The sequence below is a fragment of the Equus quagga genome, chromosome 13 (genome assembly GCF_021613505.1).
Source record: "Equus quagga isolate Etosha38 chromosome 13, UCLA_HA_Equagga_1.0, whole genome shotgun sequence".
Taxonomy (NCBI): Eukaryota; Metazoa; Chordata; class Mammalia; order Perissodactyla; family Equidae; genus Equus; species Equus quagga.
Window position 1 is genome coordinate 93,367,471 of NC_060279.1, and position 15,286 is coordinate 93,382,756.

The window sequence follows — 15,286 nt, forward strand, 5'->3', positions numbered from 1 at the left end:
ACAGTCTTACTACCTGTGATACTACAAAGTAACAATACTGTAAAATTGATGCTTAATAAAAAATTAAAAATACAGAATTTAAATGCGGAAAAATCCCTGAAAATCTTGACACTGTTTACATAAAGGTGAATAGAATATCCTTTCACATATCATCCAATGCATTACTAACACACTCGGACCCACACAAGTTTAACGTATGTGACATCCCAGAACTACATTAAGCTGTTACATTCTTCTGCCATAAGGCTTAGGCATCATTTTAATGGATCTGTTGTTGCACATCAAGACATATTTAAATTCCTATTGATGAATATTTACCCCTTTACAAAATTTAGTAACATTGTTGCTATGCTACTCACCTTTTCTATTTGAATGTCCTAAATTCCTATTCTATGATTTCCAGATCAAAGGGATTCACATTCTATATTTTGATATATACTGACCAACTTCTCTTTCAAAAGCAGTTTTTCAACCCAACACTAAGAAAAAGTGTGAAAGTCAGTCATGCCCCAGTAATCAATCTGTTTTGTGAAATTGTATCAAATTCCAACAAATAGCTTTTTCCCTTTTTTCTCAGGCAGGGGAGAGGGAGTAATGGGGTAGAGAACTTGACAAAAGTAACCTACTTTACAGAGCTTCTCTACCCAAGACGTTTTGATGAAAGTAACGCTAAAACCCTTAGAAGGTAACCACATCAAAGCTTGGATGGAAATATTGGGGATCAGATTGGCCACCCCAAAATGCATCTCTTGGCTTATCTTCAAGAACAAAAGACTCTGAAAGAAAGCTTTGACCTTCCCCCTAACTGCCTAAAAGAATTGAAGGTAGATGGTCTGTCCCAGGAAGGAGCTATCACCATACACAAGGAAGGCATTTAGCAAAGGCCATTTTATCAAAAGACTTCTTTCGGTCTCATTGTCTAGATGGCCCAGCAAACACTTATCAAACATTTGCTTTTCCATCTTCACGTAAATTGCCTTCCTCCTCTTTGAAGACCCAAACCACGCCCCCCCCCCCCAAGTCCTCCGTTGTCTTTAGCTGGAGATGGTATTTAAGTTGGTGGCTCCCATTTTGGTGATTTACTGCGGTTTCCTGGGTCTCTCCCCCATGTACACGTTACTAAACTTTGACTTTCTCCTGTTATTCTGTCTCATGTCAATTTAATTCTGAGACCAGCCAGAAGGACCCAGAGGGCAGGGGAACTGTCTTCCTCCCCAACATAAATGTGGAGAGTAAGAAACCAACGATCAATTCAACATTTACTAAGAAATGTTTGTCATTAGTAACTCTTACTGACACTTAAACCCCTCCAGTGACATTGAGGAAAAAAATCAATAATGGATCTTATCACTGCAAGATTAACAATCCATTTTTCAGTCTATACTGTCACATAAGATAACTGAATTCATACTGTATAAAATCAATCAAAAAAAAACTTTAGTGATAAGATGCTAAGACTCAACTTGATGAAAGGCTGCAGGGAGGATACAAACTAATTACAACAGGGCAAAGCCAAATTAATGACAGATTGCAGTACTGACTGGTTTTCTAACATTTCAACTCTTGTCTCCCTGAATTAATTTTATTAAGGCCACATTTAGGTTATCTGTTCTGAATACAAATATGAAGCTTTGGAGGTGATCTCAACACAATTTTCAAATATACATTTGCCCCCATTTGTTAATTTAACAAATGTCGAACACCTACAAAGGACGTGGCAATGTTAAGACTATGCAGATTCAGAACAGAACTCTCTGCACTTATACGGAGCTCACATTTTAACAGGCATTAATTTTGGCACATCCATCATACTTTTGTACAAGGCCTGATACTTTCTAAGGCCTCTAACCTGAGCAATATTTAATAAACTTTGAAGTTCAAACTGAAGCCCTTATTACACCACTTACAAGAGTTCTCAGCTTTGTGACCTCCTGACTACTGGGATATGTTGAGCGATAACTGAAACAATGACTTTAATGACACAAATGAGCTTTTCTTTTGAACGTGATGATTGGAAGAATTCACATGACACAAGTTTTTTAAAAATTCATTTTATAGAACTTTTTTCCTGTGTGGACTCTCTGATGTTCTTACCACACCTATCACTTTTATAGGATTTATCACCAGCGTGGATTCTGTGATGAATCGTAAGATTTGATCTCCAGCTGAAGCTCTTACCACACATTTCACACTTGTACGGTTTCTCTCCTGTGTGAACTCTCTGATGAGACTGCAGTTGTGAAGACCGACTGAAGACTTTCCCACACACGTCACACTTGTATGGTTTCTCCCCAGTGTGGACACTCTGATGAAGCTGAAGACTTGAGGCCTGACTGAAGTGCTTCCCACACTCCCCACACTTATATGGCTTCTCCCCTGTGTGCACCCTCTGATGCATGTCAAGGTTCAAGATCCACTTGAAGCCCTTCCCACACTCCTCACATTTGTATGGCTTTTCTCCAGTGTGGACTTTCTGATGAGCTTGAAGGTGGGAACTCCGACCAAAACTCTTCCCGCACTCTTCACACTTGAATGGTTTCTCTCCACTGTGGACTCTCTGATGGGCCAGAAGATTTGAGGCCTGCCTGAACACCTTTCCACACTCCTCACAATTATATGGTTTCTCTCCTGTGTGGATTCGGCAATGAATTTTAAGATCTGCTCTCCGGCTGAACCCCTTCCCACACTCTTCACATTTGTAGGGCTTCTCTCCAGTGTGGATCAGCTGGTGAATCTGAAGTCGGGAACTCTGATTGAAGCCCTGCCCACACTCCTCACATTTATAAGGTTTCTCTACACTGTGGGCTTTCTGATGGATTTGAAGATATGAACTCTGACTGAAGCCCTTCCCACACACCTCACATTTATAGGGTTTCTCTCCTGTGTGGACCACCAGATGAACTTGATAATGAGAGTTCCTCCTGAAGCTTTTCCCACATTCCTCACATTTGTATGGTTTCTCTCCTGTGTGGACTCTCTGATGGGCCTGAAGATTTGAACTCAGAGTAAAGCCTTTACCACACACATTACATATGTACGATTTCTCACCAGTGTGGACTCCCTGATGGGCTTGAAGACTTGAAGGTCGACTAAAGCCTTTACCGCACTCCTCACACTTGTAGGGTTTTTCTCCTGTGTGGACTCTCTGATGAATGTATAGATTTGAGCTACAAATAAATCCCTTCCCACACTCCTCACATTTGTACGGTTTCTCCCCTGTATGGACTCTCTGATGGGACTGAAGATGTGAATTCCTACTGAAGCTCTTACCACATGCATCACATCTGAATGGTTTCTCTCCAGTGTGCACTCTCTGATGGTCCTGAAGATGAGAGGCCTGAGTGAAGGCCCTCCCACACTCCTCACAATTATAAGGTTTCTCTCCTGTGTGAACTTTGCAATGAACGGTAAGTGCTGATCTACGACTGAAGCCTTTCCCACAATGCTCACATGTGAAAGGTTTCGCTACAGTGTGGACTTTCTGATGAGTTTCCAGACGTGAGCTCTGAGTGAATTCCTTCCCACACTCATCACACTTATAGTGCTTCTCTCCCACGTGAATTCTCTGATGAATATGAAGAACTGAGCTATAACGAAAGCCTTTTCCACACTCATGACATGTATGAGACTTCTCTTTTGAGTGTAACTGCCTGTGAAGGTCAAAGATGGAGAGATCACTGAAGGTTTTTTCACATTCACTACACTGGTAAGAATTTGGTCCTGTGTGAATCATACTGTTCTGATCCAATGTTGAACTCTTCATGGTGTCTTTTCCAAAATCATTATGGCTATAAGATTTTTCATCTTTGTATACTCCATGATCATCAAGGCGATGTGAAATGCAACTGATGGTGTCAACATCCTGTTTAGACAGATGCAGTATATTTTTCATGGAAATTTGCTGATAATTCTGTGACTCGATCATGGAAGTTTTCTTCCAAGTTGGAAACTCTGGGTTTCCAGTACCACTGGGACCATCCACTTTATGATTTGGGATACAGTTCTCATCTTCGGCAATTTGAACAGATAGTCCTGCCCCAACCCTGCAGGGTGAATCACCCTGTCTGTGGAACTGAGAACTATTTATTGAGGAGTCTTGACGCCGAATTAAGTCATCTGCAATTTGTTGCCAAATGTGACAGCAGGAAAGCTCTTCATGTGGTCCTCTGTCATGAACAGTCCTCAACTCATTTTTATTGTTCTCTCCTATAAGGACAGAGAATTCAGAGATGTGGACAAGTGAAAGCTGTTCAAAGATTCAAGATTTCACACTTAGGGCACAGTAGGAGACTTTAAGGAACCACAGGATGGTCCAGCCTCTTTTCCACCACATATGAAGTTCTCTGGTTTATATACTAGTCTATTAAACTCACAACCACTTAGCATTAATAAAACCCAATTAAGACAAAATTACCGCCATCTGGCATTCTATTTCGATCATTATTCAGAAATTATGTCTTTCTGTCTACAACACAGTATCAATAAGGACAAGTATTTTGTAGTGCTCCCAGCTTTAACAGTGCCTGGCAGCTAGTAGATGCTAAAGAAATGCACACATAAACGAATCCCTGGCTTTTTTGGTGAGGAAGATTCACCCTAACATCTGTTGCCAATCCTCCTCTTTTTGCTTGAGGAGATTGTCCCTGAGCTAACATCTGTGCCAATCTTCCTCTATTTTTTGTATGTGGGGCGCCTCCACAGCACAGCCAACAAGCGGAGTAGGTGTGCCTGGGATCCAAACCCATGAAGCTGGGCCGCTGAAGCAGAGCATGCAGAACCTTAACCACTTGGCCACAGGGCCGGCCCCCCCAGTTTCATTTCTGGGATTCCCTATAATTCTAAATCCCAGTTTAAGTTTGACCAAGTCAGAAAAGCAAAAGAGCTTTCATAAGTAAGGTATCTGAAATAGGAAAAGGACTGGAAAGTACAGTTTGCTGAGAAATTGAAAGGCTGTACCAGAGGGAGCAGTACACCAAGGGGGTTAATAATAAGGACAAAATCTAAGGTGCTAAGAATCACTTGGGGTGAAAAAAAGCACGAAGATCTACACACTCGATCCTTCTGAGGCTTCCATACTGTCTTTGCAATATGTTTTTCCCCCAAGTAGGAGTCAAACTTCAGAGGCTAGGGAAGAAGGCTGTCTCTTTGAAAACAGTGTGGAAAATTTGGGGGATATAGAAACACTGGCCTTTAACAAGAATAATTTCCAAAGTGAAGAATGCAGTTTATTAGTGAGCTAGGAAGTAAATTCCATAGTTTGTGGTAGGTATTTAGAAGAAACCGACTAGAAACTATCAGAGAATCATCATAAGCAGTAAAGGCATCGTTACACGAAATGTGTTCTATAGTCATACATATAAATCTACAAACAATGCATTTTTAGAGTAATGATGTAAGAAGTATTTTTTATTGTGGATGTGGACTTTGGAAGAGGCAAATAGGATGCAGCTGGGCAAGTCTTTTGTGGGAAAGATTAACTCACAAGCTGGCTATTTTCTGAGATTTTTTTCTTCCTTGATGTAAGGGATAAGGAAATAGAATTTTTTTCCTTCTATCAGGGAGCTGCCTGAGAAGTGGACATAAGAATCTTCATTAAAAAATATTTCCTTCCCAGGGGCTGGCCCAGTGGCATGGTGCTTAAGTTCACATGCTCCACTTTGGTGGCCCAGGGTCTGCGGGTTCTGGAGACTACACTTCATCAAGGAGAGAGACGTGATAAACAAGTGAGTAAAAACAGACGTGAGATGATAATCAATGCTTAGATACAAAATAAGGCAGGGCACAGAGAGTAGAGAGAGAACTGTACTTTCAACAGGGTGGTCAGAGGAGAGCCTGCTCATGATAAACTGAGCGACCTGAAAGAAGCAAGGAAGGAGCCTGAAGGTTGTAGGTGGGAGAGTATTCCAGGCAGCCGGAAGAACCAGCACAGGGCTCCGAGGCAGAAGCATCCCCAGCAGGTCTGAGAAACAGCAGGGAGGACAACGTAGGTGGAGAAGACAGAGCAAGAGGGATGACAGGAGATGTACTCAGAGAGGCCATGTGGGAGAGTGATGTCAGCATGGTGGTGGAGTGAACTTCCCTGGGATTCTCTCCCCTCTAACATGCAACAAAAAGGGACACCCATACTTCAACAGAGGACATCCTAACACAACACAGAAATGTCACAGAGACACACTCAGCCATATGACGGAGGGAGGAGAGGCTGGAGGCCCCCTCAGAAGAGCTGGAACAGGGTAAGAGAAAACTTCACTCCCTCCCCTAACAGACTGAGATCCGCGACCACGGGAAGATCCGAGGGGAGGAATGGGGGAGGGGACATTTGTTTGCAGGAACATCAAGGACCCCCTGAGGGCCCATGTGGCGTAGAGGGAAGACCTCTACCAGGGCAAGAGCTTTCACAGGGGGTGACCTCATCAAGCCAACACCCCAGGAGAGCAGATATCGAGAGCAGAGTGAGAAGGTCCCCTGAGAACACAGGAGAAAGCACCCCTCCCGCTACCTGCCTGGTGCCACACCAGCTCCAGTGCCTGGGATCTCAGCTGAAGACAGAGGGCTCAGAATATGCGGCGCTTCACCCCCACCCAGTGGCAATAGGCAATAACTGCAAGCAAATATCAGGATGCGTACGACCAGAGCCACCCCCTCTAGCAATATCAAACATTAAATCAATATCCAGACCAGAGAGAAAACAACAAGTACCCAGAATTCAGTCCTGAGGACACAGAAATATATAATCTAAATGACGATGAATTCAAAATAGCTATCATCAAAAAATTCAACGAGGTAAAAGAGAATGTAGAGAAACAATTCAACAAGTTCAGGAGCTATTTCACAAAAGAGATTTAAACTATAAAGAAGAATCAATCAGACAGAGATGAAAGACACAATAGAAGACACAAAACAGAGAGGCCATGCGGGATGAAGAGCAGACCACAAAGGACTCTAGAAGCCACTTTAAGTGTTTTTTTTGTTTTGGTGAGGAAGATTGGCCCTGAGCTAACATCTCTTGCCAATCTTCCTCTATTTTGTATGTAGGACGCCACCACAGCATGGCTTGACGAGCACCGTGTAGGTCCGTGCCCAGGATCTGAACCAGTGAAACCCAGGCCGCCAAAACGGAGTACACAAACTTCAACCACTACACCACTAGACCAGCCCCTGTAACTGGCTTTTAACTGAAATAACCTATTAGAGAATTTTGAACAGAGGACTAATGTAATCTGACAAAGTTTCACTTCAACTGCCACTTAAGAGCAGTTGGCGGGAGAAGGGTGGGAACCAGTAGGAAGACTGTGGCGATAATCCAGGAAATTTGGCGATTTGGACCAGGTGACAGCACAGGAGTGGGGAGAAGCAAAACAGAGGGACAGTTAACTACGAGAACTCACAATTACTTGGTTCTTACCGAAATTTCTCTCTATCTGGCTTGCTGTCTTCATCATCCAAAGCTTTGCTTCTCTTTCTATATGCGATATATATGGTTTCAAGGGTTGATGTCCTGAGAACAGGTAAAGTCACAAGTTAAAATGAACACACTAGAGCTAAAATTTACTGGAAATTTGAGTTTCAACTGCTTATGCAAGATGTTGAAAGCAGTGTGTTTAAATCTTTTTTTTTCAATCATGACCCAGACACATATGTAGAAATACATATTACTAGAACAAACAATGAATGACCTATTTCTAATCAATGTCCATTTTCGTTAAATCTGCTCCCACTGGCTCTCATACCACTCACGCAATTGGCCAGAGTTTTTGCTGCTTCGTGTTCTGCTCTTCTGAAGGTGCTCTAAAATTTTCTACCCTACTTGGTTTCATTAAAAATTGTTTGTAGCACTCAATAAATTGGTTTTATAATTCACTAATGGGACAGGAGTGAAATTTGAAAAAGAATAGACAAGGTATAACAGTATACGGTCCATTAACAGTTTCTTTGTTTTTTTTTCAGATTTTATTTTTCCCTTCTCTTCATAGCCCCCAGTATATAGTTGTATATTCCAGTTGCAGGTCCTTCTGGTTGTGCTATGTGGGACACTGCCTCAGCATGGCCTGATGAGTGGTGCCATGTCTGCACCCAGGATCCAAACCGATGAAACCCTGGGCCACCGAAGCAGAGCGTGTGACCTTAACCACTCAGCCACGGGGCCCACCCCTACAGTTCTTTCACAAAACACAAATGTAAAAGACCTAAACAGCCTGCTTAGAAAGACCAGAAACATCCTCCTGTGTCCCACAGGCAATAGGAAAATCTGGTCCCCAAACTCAGGGAACTATTTCAAGAGCCCCAAAGCCTTAAATCACAAAGTCACAAAGACACTCCTGAGGGAGGCTGTCCTCACCCACTGAGAGCAGGTTCCGGAAGTTCTCCAGCATCACGTCCTGGTACAGCTGCCTCTGGGTGGAGTCCAGCAGCCCCAGCTCCTCCTCCGTGAAGGCCACAGCCACGTCCTTGAAAGTCACCGGCTCCTGCAACAAACACGTACAAACTCAACCTACGTTCAGTGTCCACTGGAGTGGAGTGAAGGGGGGTGGGGAGGAGGGCGGGAGGGTGCTTGGGCTCCTGAGCAATTTGGTGACTTCCCAGCCCTGCTTCCATCCCGCCAGGGCCAGACGCTGATGCTCCTCAGGCACCAAAGGGGCTGCTAGGAAAAGGCAAGCTTTGTACGTTCACCTGGTGAGCACCGTGATGAGTCAACTCCTAGAATTCGAACTGGTGCATCCTGAACGAAAAAGGTTCTGATTTTTACGTAATATTGCCAATTGCCCCTGCAATGTTCACCAATTTAGTCCCGTCAGTGTTGGATAGCACTGCCTTGCGACTGAGGTGCGAACCAGGGGAGGAGTAGCGTTGCATGTGGAAATATAGCAAAAGGGCAGGTAGGTCCCTGAAGGAAACACTGTCTTTCCCCATCTCCATCTTTCACTTGAATATGATACTCTGACTCCAGGTCCTTGGTTTTCTGTGTGACCGTGAGCAGTTTCTTCATTTTTTATAATGTTTTTTAAGCCTGGCACCTGAGCTAACATCTGTTGCCAATCTTCTTTTCTTCTTCTTCTTCTCCCCAAATCCCCCCATTACACAGTTGTCTATTTTAGCTGTAGTCCTTCTGGTTGTGCCATGTGGGATGCTGCCTAAGCATGCCCTGATGAGCGGCGCCATGTCCGCGTCCAGGATCCAAACCGGTGAAACCCTGGGCCACCGCAGCAGGGCACGTGAACTTAACCACTCGGCCACAGGGCGGGCCTCCTATAATGCTTTTTATTTATATTTAAGATGAAGATGGAACCAAGTACTTGCTCATACAATAGCTCTGAGGTGTAAACGCAGTGACAAGTCTTTAGTCCCACTGGATTTTTTAAACTAAGGTCATGCACACTTTGATTAAAAAAATAAATACATGAAGAAAATAACCCAGTAAATAAAATACACAAAGGGTGCGACTCAGTCAGAGGGAAGAGAGACTCTAGCTCCTGTGGCAAGAAAACTCCTAACAATACTTTTCCTGTGTGAAGCAGCAGTTTCATCCTGATGTGCTATGTCATATTTGAATATCCAAGAAACATCCAAAGCACCACACATAAATGAACACACCTTTTCAGTTTTGGACACCTAGCATGTTAAGGACAAAACAAGGCATTATTTTTCAGGATTGATTTTTTGAGAAAAAAGTTAAATCAGGAGAATGGTCAGCGGAGTGTTCCTCAAACAGTAGAAATCCTAAACTAAATGTCTGTAAATAGAGGATAGTTTTACAAAAAGGCATATACATTTGAGGGGAACATGATTAGCAATTAAAAGTGAATATTATATAGAATTAAACACAGAAAACAATTTAAAGTTGTATCTATGTTATGAATACAAATACATAGCTATGAATACGTTATGATGAAGAGACTACGGAAATATAAAAGCACTTAATCTGTAAACAAGGAAGTATTAAAGTGGGAGATGTTTTTTACTTCTAATTTTTCTACTTTTATTTTTGAAATGAAAAGCGAAAAAATAAAACAAAAACCAGGGGTGGGCCCCGTGGCCGAGTGGTTAAGCTCGCATGCTCTGCTTCGGCGGCCCAGGGTTTCGCCAGTTTTGGATCCTGGACGCAGACATGGCACCGCTCATCAGGCCACACTGAGGCAGCGTCCCACATGCCACAACTAGAAGGGCCCACAACTAAAATATACAACTATGTACTGGGGGCATTTGGGGAGAAAAAGCAGAAAGAGAAAAAAGAAGATTGGCAACAGTTGTTAGCTCAGGGCCAATCTTTAAAAAAAAAAAAACTAAATTAAAACCAAAACCAATTAAACTTAAAAATGATTAAAAGAAAAGCACCTGCCACACTCAACAGCTCCTCAAATGCCTTGACTTTCCTTGAAAGAAAAAATGGTGTCCATCTCTGAGTACTAAAATGGTGTTTTTAACAGCAACAAAGGGAACCCCTACTCACCTTGAACACACTCATTTTCTTTTTCTTTCTGGGGAAATGCAGAGTCCTAGGAAGACAGAATGGGAAAGGAGAAGGAAGTCAATGGAAACTGGTCAAGGATGTCACTAGCCCAGGCAGCTGCTCGCTGTGAATGAGCAAAGGTGCCCGTTCCTCAGGGTGGCTGCAGCTGCACGTGGCTTGAGGAGCAGAGCTTGGCAAGGATTCGAGACACCCTCCTTTACCCCTGTCGGTAGTTCTGGGACAACCTGTTGGACCACACTCAGCGGCCTCATCACCAGTATGCCCAAAGCTCGGACAGCAGCAATTCCTACTCTGGGTCTGGTGTAAAATGAGACAATGTACATAAGAGCGGGCACTGGAGTCAACAGGCATGGGTTGAAATCCTGGCTAGGCTCGTCACCTGCAGTGTCATCTTGGGGAAGCTATTAACACCTCTTTGCCTCGATTCTGTCATCTGCAAGTGGGGGACAATAATGGTATCACACTTACGGGATCGTTGTAAGGCTCTTAGAACACTGTCAGGGTTTCTCGTTTCTTTGCAACTGCAGTAAAGCAGATGATATTCTCTAGCTTGAAATTATCCTGATAAATATGATTTCTACCAACAGAATATTGTGAAATACGTGGAGTTGACAGGTTGCTGCTCTGTTGCGTGAGGGTCTTCTAACTTCTGAGAAATCTCTGGTTGTCTTCCTAATAAGCTGTTACCTCAACAATAATATCTAAACTAACACAGGGGCCCGCCCCATGGCCAAGTGGTTGAGTTCGTGTGCTCTGCTGCGGCGGCCCAGGGTTTCACCAGTTCGAATCCTGAGCTCGGACACGGCACTGCTCGTCAGGCCACGTTGAGGCGGCATCCCACGTGCCACAGCTAGAAGGACCTGCCACTAAGATATACAACTACATACCGGGGGGATTTGGGGAGATAAAGTAGGGGGGGAGAAAAAAAGACTGGCAATAGTTGTTAGCTCAGGTGCCAATCTTTAAAAAAAAAAAAAAATTGAACTAATATGGACAACTTCTTATAAAATGTATAAAAATGTGTAAAGTTTCTTTTAAAGCAGGAAGTACCCTTTGATGAGCATCATGGAAGTAAAGAAAAGTAGTAAAAGCCAAGATTCTGCAACAACAACAAAAAATAGGCTGATAGTCCACTCCTAAGTTAAAAAGACAGGAACGTGAGTTATAAATATATTGTTATAAAGGAATGGGTAAAAATAAACAGGTGAGAAGAGAAAGCTAGTCCTACAGTAGAACATAAACTAATAAATATAGAATGAAAAATACAAACTCATAGATGGATGCTAAAAATTAATGAAAGTTTGGTGAGGAATAAGATAGCCACATGGTCTCAAAGTATTAATTGCAGAAGGAAAAATAGTAACGTGGCAGAGAAATCAATGCATCAATGTAATTAATTTCATTTTGATCACTGTCTGTAGCTTGCTCTCAAATGGTTCAGCAAAAAAAGAAAAGTATGTAAGTATGATAAAGTCATGAAACAGAAAAAAAAAATAACTCTGACAGCTAATAGCTTCAATAGCTAGAACTTGGGGTTTTCAACTGAGCAAGGGGGCCACTCAGTGATCACGGGGAACAAGAAAAGGACGAGACACTCCATCACAGAGGCACAAAGACATTCTACAATGACAAAGAGAGCCAAGGAAGCGCCCCTCCCAGCTAACCTGAGTGACTGCTTTAACAGCGACAACTCCAGCCTCATTTTATCTCTCCAGTCTACCAGATAAAAGTTCTTACAATATTCAGTCATCAAATTGCTAGTGCTTCTGGACAGCATGCAATCCAGAACGAACCCTCACTGCCTAAAACTCTCCCAAATTCAGCGAAGACAAGCCAAAACCCTACAAGTGGCCCCCTTAACTACCTCTTACAGAGACGCGCCGTGATGCCCCATGTGTGTGGGCTTGCTTGCTGCAGCAAGCTAGAACAAACCTAACTCTCTGATTACAGGGATGTTCCTGGTGGCATCTGGCTGATGGTCATCGACAGAACAAACAGGCAAAACATAAACAATTGATGCATCCGGGTAAAGAATACACGAGAATTCCTTACATTATGTTTGCAACTTTTCTGTTAAGTATGAAATTACGTAATACTAAAAAGTGGAAGAAATTAGGAAACAGTCCTAGTAATAATAGTGATAATAATAATAGTTCTGATGATGATGAAAGCGGCAAAAACAGCTGTTATTAACTAACAGTGACTACTAGTTAATCTTCCCACGTCAGGTAGACATCCTCTAGTCCAAAAGCTGGCAATGAATCCCCTCCCCAAAGGCTGGGAGAAATAGATCTTCTCGACTTCTAATTCCCACCATTTTGACTCTACATTCGCCAGCTGCCTTCCGCTCATGTAAGGATTTTGCAAGGGGATCTGACAGTTGACAATAATTAGCAGGAAGAAAAAAAAAATCATTGGACTGAGTAGGGTTCTGGTGTACCCAGCTCAGTTTTACCCATGAAAGCCAGCAGGGTCAATTTTCTAGGCCTCCGTTTCCGGACCAGAACCTTTCCTGAGCTTCTCCAAGTTTCCTGTGCACAGGAATCGCCTCAGGGTCTTGTTGGAATTCAGATTCCTGTGTCCCACATGCAGAAATTCTAAATCAGAAGGTCTACCCAACTGATGCCGATGCCACTGCAACAGAGACCACAATTTGAGTAGCACAGCAGTGCACATCGGTCCCAAAGAAAAGAGCCTACACTAAAGAGAAATACACACAACGTGTCACCAGACAAAAAGGCACCAGAATGTTAACAATGCTTATCTTTACATCCTAAGGTTATGGGTAATTTAAGTTTTCCTTTATATACTCTGTACTTTCTGAATTCTCCATAACGATTATTTACTTCTATAAAATAAACATTATTTGAAATAAAGTGAAACAGTTGCAAAAACTATTCTAAAAACTCATAGAATACCCTAAACCTTGCTCTCAAGGTTCTCACGACAGAGTCCCAACCTTCTGTCATATAACTCTTACCCACGCCCACGGACCCGCCCCACACAGCTCCAACTGGTGCGAATACCTCGTAGAAAAATGCAGAAGAACCACGTGGGCGCTGCTGCCTCCTCATCCGTACCGTGCTTTCCGTGGAGTCAGGGCTAGGGAAGGAAAGGAGGCTGGGAAACGAACAGGATCGTGTTTCCATCCCCGATGGATCCCATGCCCCGGGGCCAGCTAGAAGCAACCCTCTCCTTCCAAAAACATGTCAGGAGCCCAGGGCAATTTATGGAAACGGGCGCTGCTCGGGGTCTCAAAGGAGTATTAACAGCAACAGACCATGTGCCAGGTAGTTTTAAAACCTTTCACTTGTACTATCTCCTTTTTTCTCAAAACACTGTACTAGGAAGGTTATTACTTTTATCTCCTTTACAGAACAGCAGACGAAAGCACAGCGCGGTTAAGTAACTCACCCAGTGTGACACCGTATGAGGTGGCAGGGCGGGCCCACGGGCAGGGGAGCTGGGTTCGGGGTGCAGAGGGTCCGAGAGACCCTCGAGCCAGGGAAAGCGCCACCCGAGCCCGCCCCATCCCGGGACGTCCCAAACGCAAGGAAGCTGCGCCCAGGGGAACGCAGATCACCACCCTCGGCCTTCCACCCTCAAACCTCCACTTTCAGCCGCTCGCTGTTGGCCCCAGGCGCGTCTGGAGGAAGTTCACAAGGCTCGTGAATAGCAGAGCCCAATCACCACCATCAGGGAAAAGATGGCTGCTACGTCGTCCTCCTGGGGCGGAAGTGCCTGCGACCACCCAAGGGCTCCTGGACTACATTTCCCAGAATTCCCCAGGACCGCCCTCCTTGAATGGCGTGCCAGAGATGCGAGGAGCTCTCGGACCTACACTTCCCAGAATTCCGCGGGGAAAAACTTCCGCAGCGCGGCCTTACCGTAGCTGGAGCTCTGGACTACATCTCCCAGAATGCTAGAGGTGGAAAATCGGCCGCCGGTACCGCCCTCCTGGACTACACTTCCCTGAATGTCCGAGCGGAAAACGGACAAAGTTATGCCCAGTGATGTGGAAGTGACCAGCTGCTCTGAGATCCTGGTTTTCACTTCGTGGAATCTCTGAGAAGGGCTTCGGCTAGGTCGTTGGCAAATGTCTTGCCACACCAGCATGTCAGCCTTAGAAGAGTATACATTCTGTTCATTGGAAGGCTAAGAAGCTGAGTAGCACTTTAGACATGTCTGGGGGGCTAAGCACATAAATCCATCGCCTACCACGGAGGTTTTCTGCTAAACCCCAAAGAGCTTTACCATAGGAATAAAAGCGAAGGGGAACTGGGCAGTCTTCGGGACTGAAGCCAAACGTCCAATCACCCAATCCCTGAAATTGCATAAAGGTGAACGTGTTTTGTTAGCATCGTTTTTCCCTTGCAGAAGCAAACGGAAGTTCTTTCCAGAGAAAGATATCATCATCCTAGGCTTCAAGTTATTTCTATAATTATAAAATTTGTTATATTACTGTTTGACCAAGTGAACTGTAAGAAAAAAAAAAAAGGCATTACTTGACATAGGGAGGGACCCTTCATAATGATAAAAGTTTCAAGTTACCAGAAACTAATAATTTCAGTCCATATTTTATAAAGCCAAAATATCCTTTATATGTTCTCTCCCCACCTGGCAACAGCCCAGCCAATGAGAAGCCATTACCGCCCTGAACTGTTACTTTCCTCCAATGGACTTTCCAATGGACTTTTGCTTTAGAACAGCCCCTCCCTTTGCTCTATAAAAGCAAGTTCCCCTCCTTTGTTGTCCAGATTTGCCTACTGTTTGCCATGACGTGCACGTCTTGAACTGCAATCCTTTTGGCCACTCCTG

The 15,286-nt window shown here is 43.8% G+C and overlaps 1 protein-coding gene and 1 long non-coding RNA gene across 3 annotated transcripts in view; both read right to left on the reverse strand.

Moving 5' to 3' along the window:
* Positions 1-1,858: 1,858 nt before the first annotated feature.
* Positions 1,859-15,286, reverse strand: part of LOC124249912 (zinc finger protein 234-like) — a 43,472-nt gene continuing 30,044 nt past the window's right edge. The window contains exons 5-6 of the mRNA XM_046681467.1: positions 3,499-3,642; positions 1,859-3,414 (exon numbers count right to left, since the gene is read on the reverse strand). Of these exons, the coding sequence (XP_046537423.1) occupies positions 2,048-3,414; positions 3,499-3,642 (1,511 nt within the window). The 3' untranslated portion in view covers positions 1,859-2,047. The remainder of the gene's footprint in view (positions 3,415-3,498; positions 3,643-15,286) is intronic.
* Positions 8,472-14,213, reverse strand: LOC124249913 (uncharacterized). 2 transcript variants are annotated; one of them, XR_006891492.1, is made up of 5 exons: positions 14,077-14,213; positions 13,495-13,570; positions 12,924-13,102; positions 10,448-10,493; positions 8,472-8,719 (listed from the first exon to the last, which is right to left on the reverse strand). It is a non-coding gene; the product is annotated as an uncharacterized LOC124249913 (long non-coding RNA). The 2 variants fall into 2 exon arrangements; XR_006891491.1 differs by lacking the exon at positions 12,924-13,102.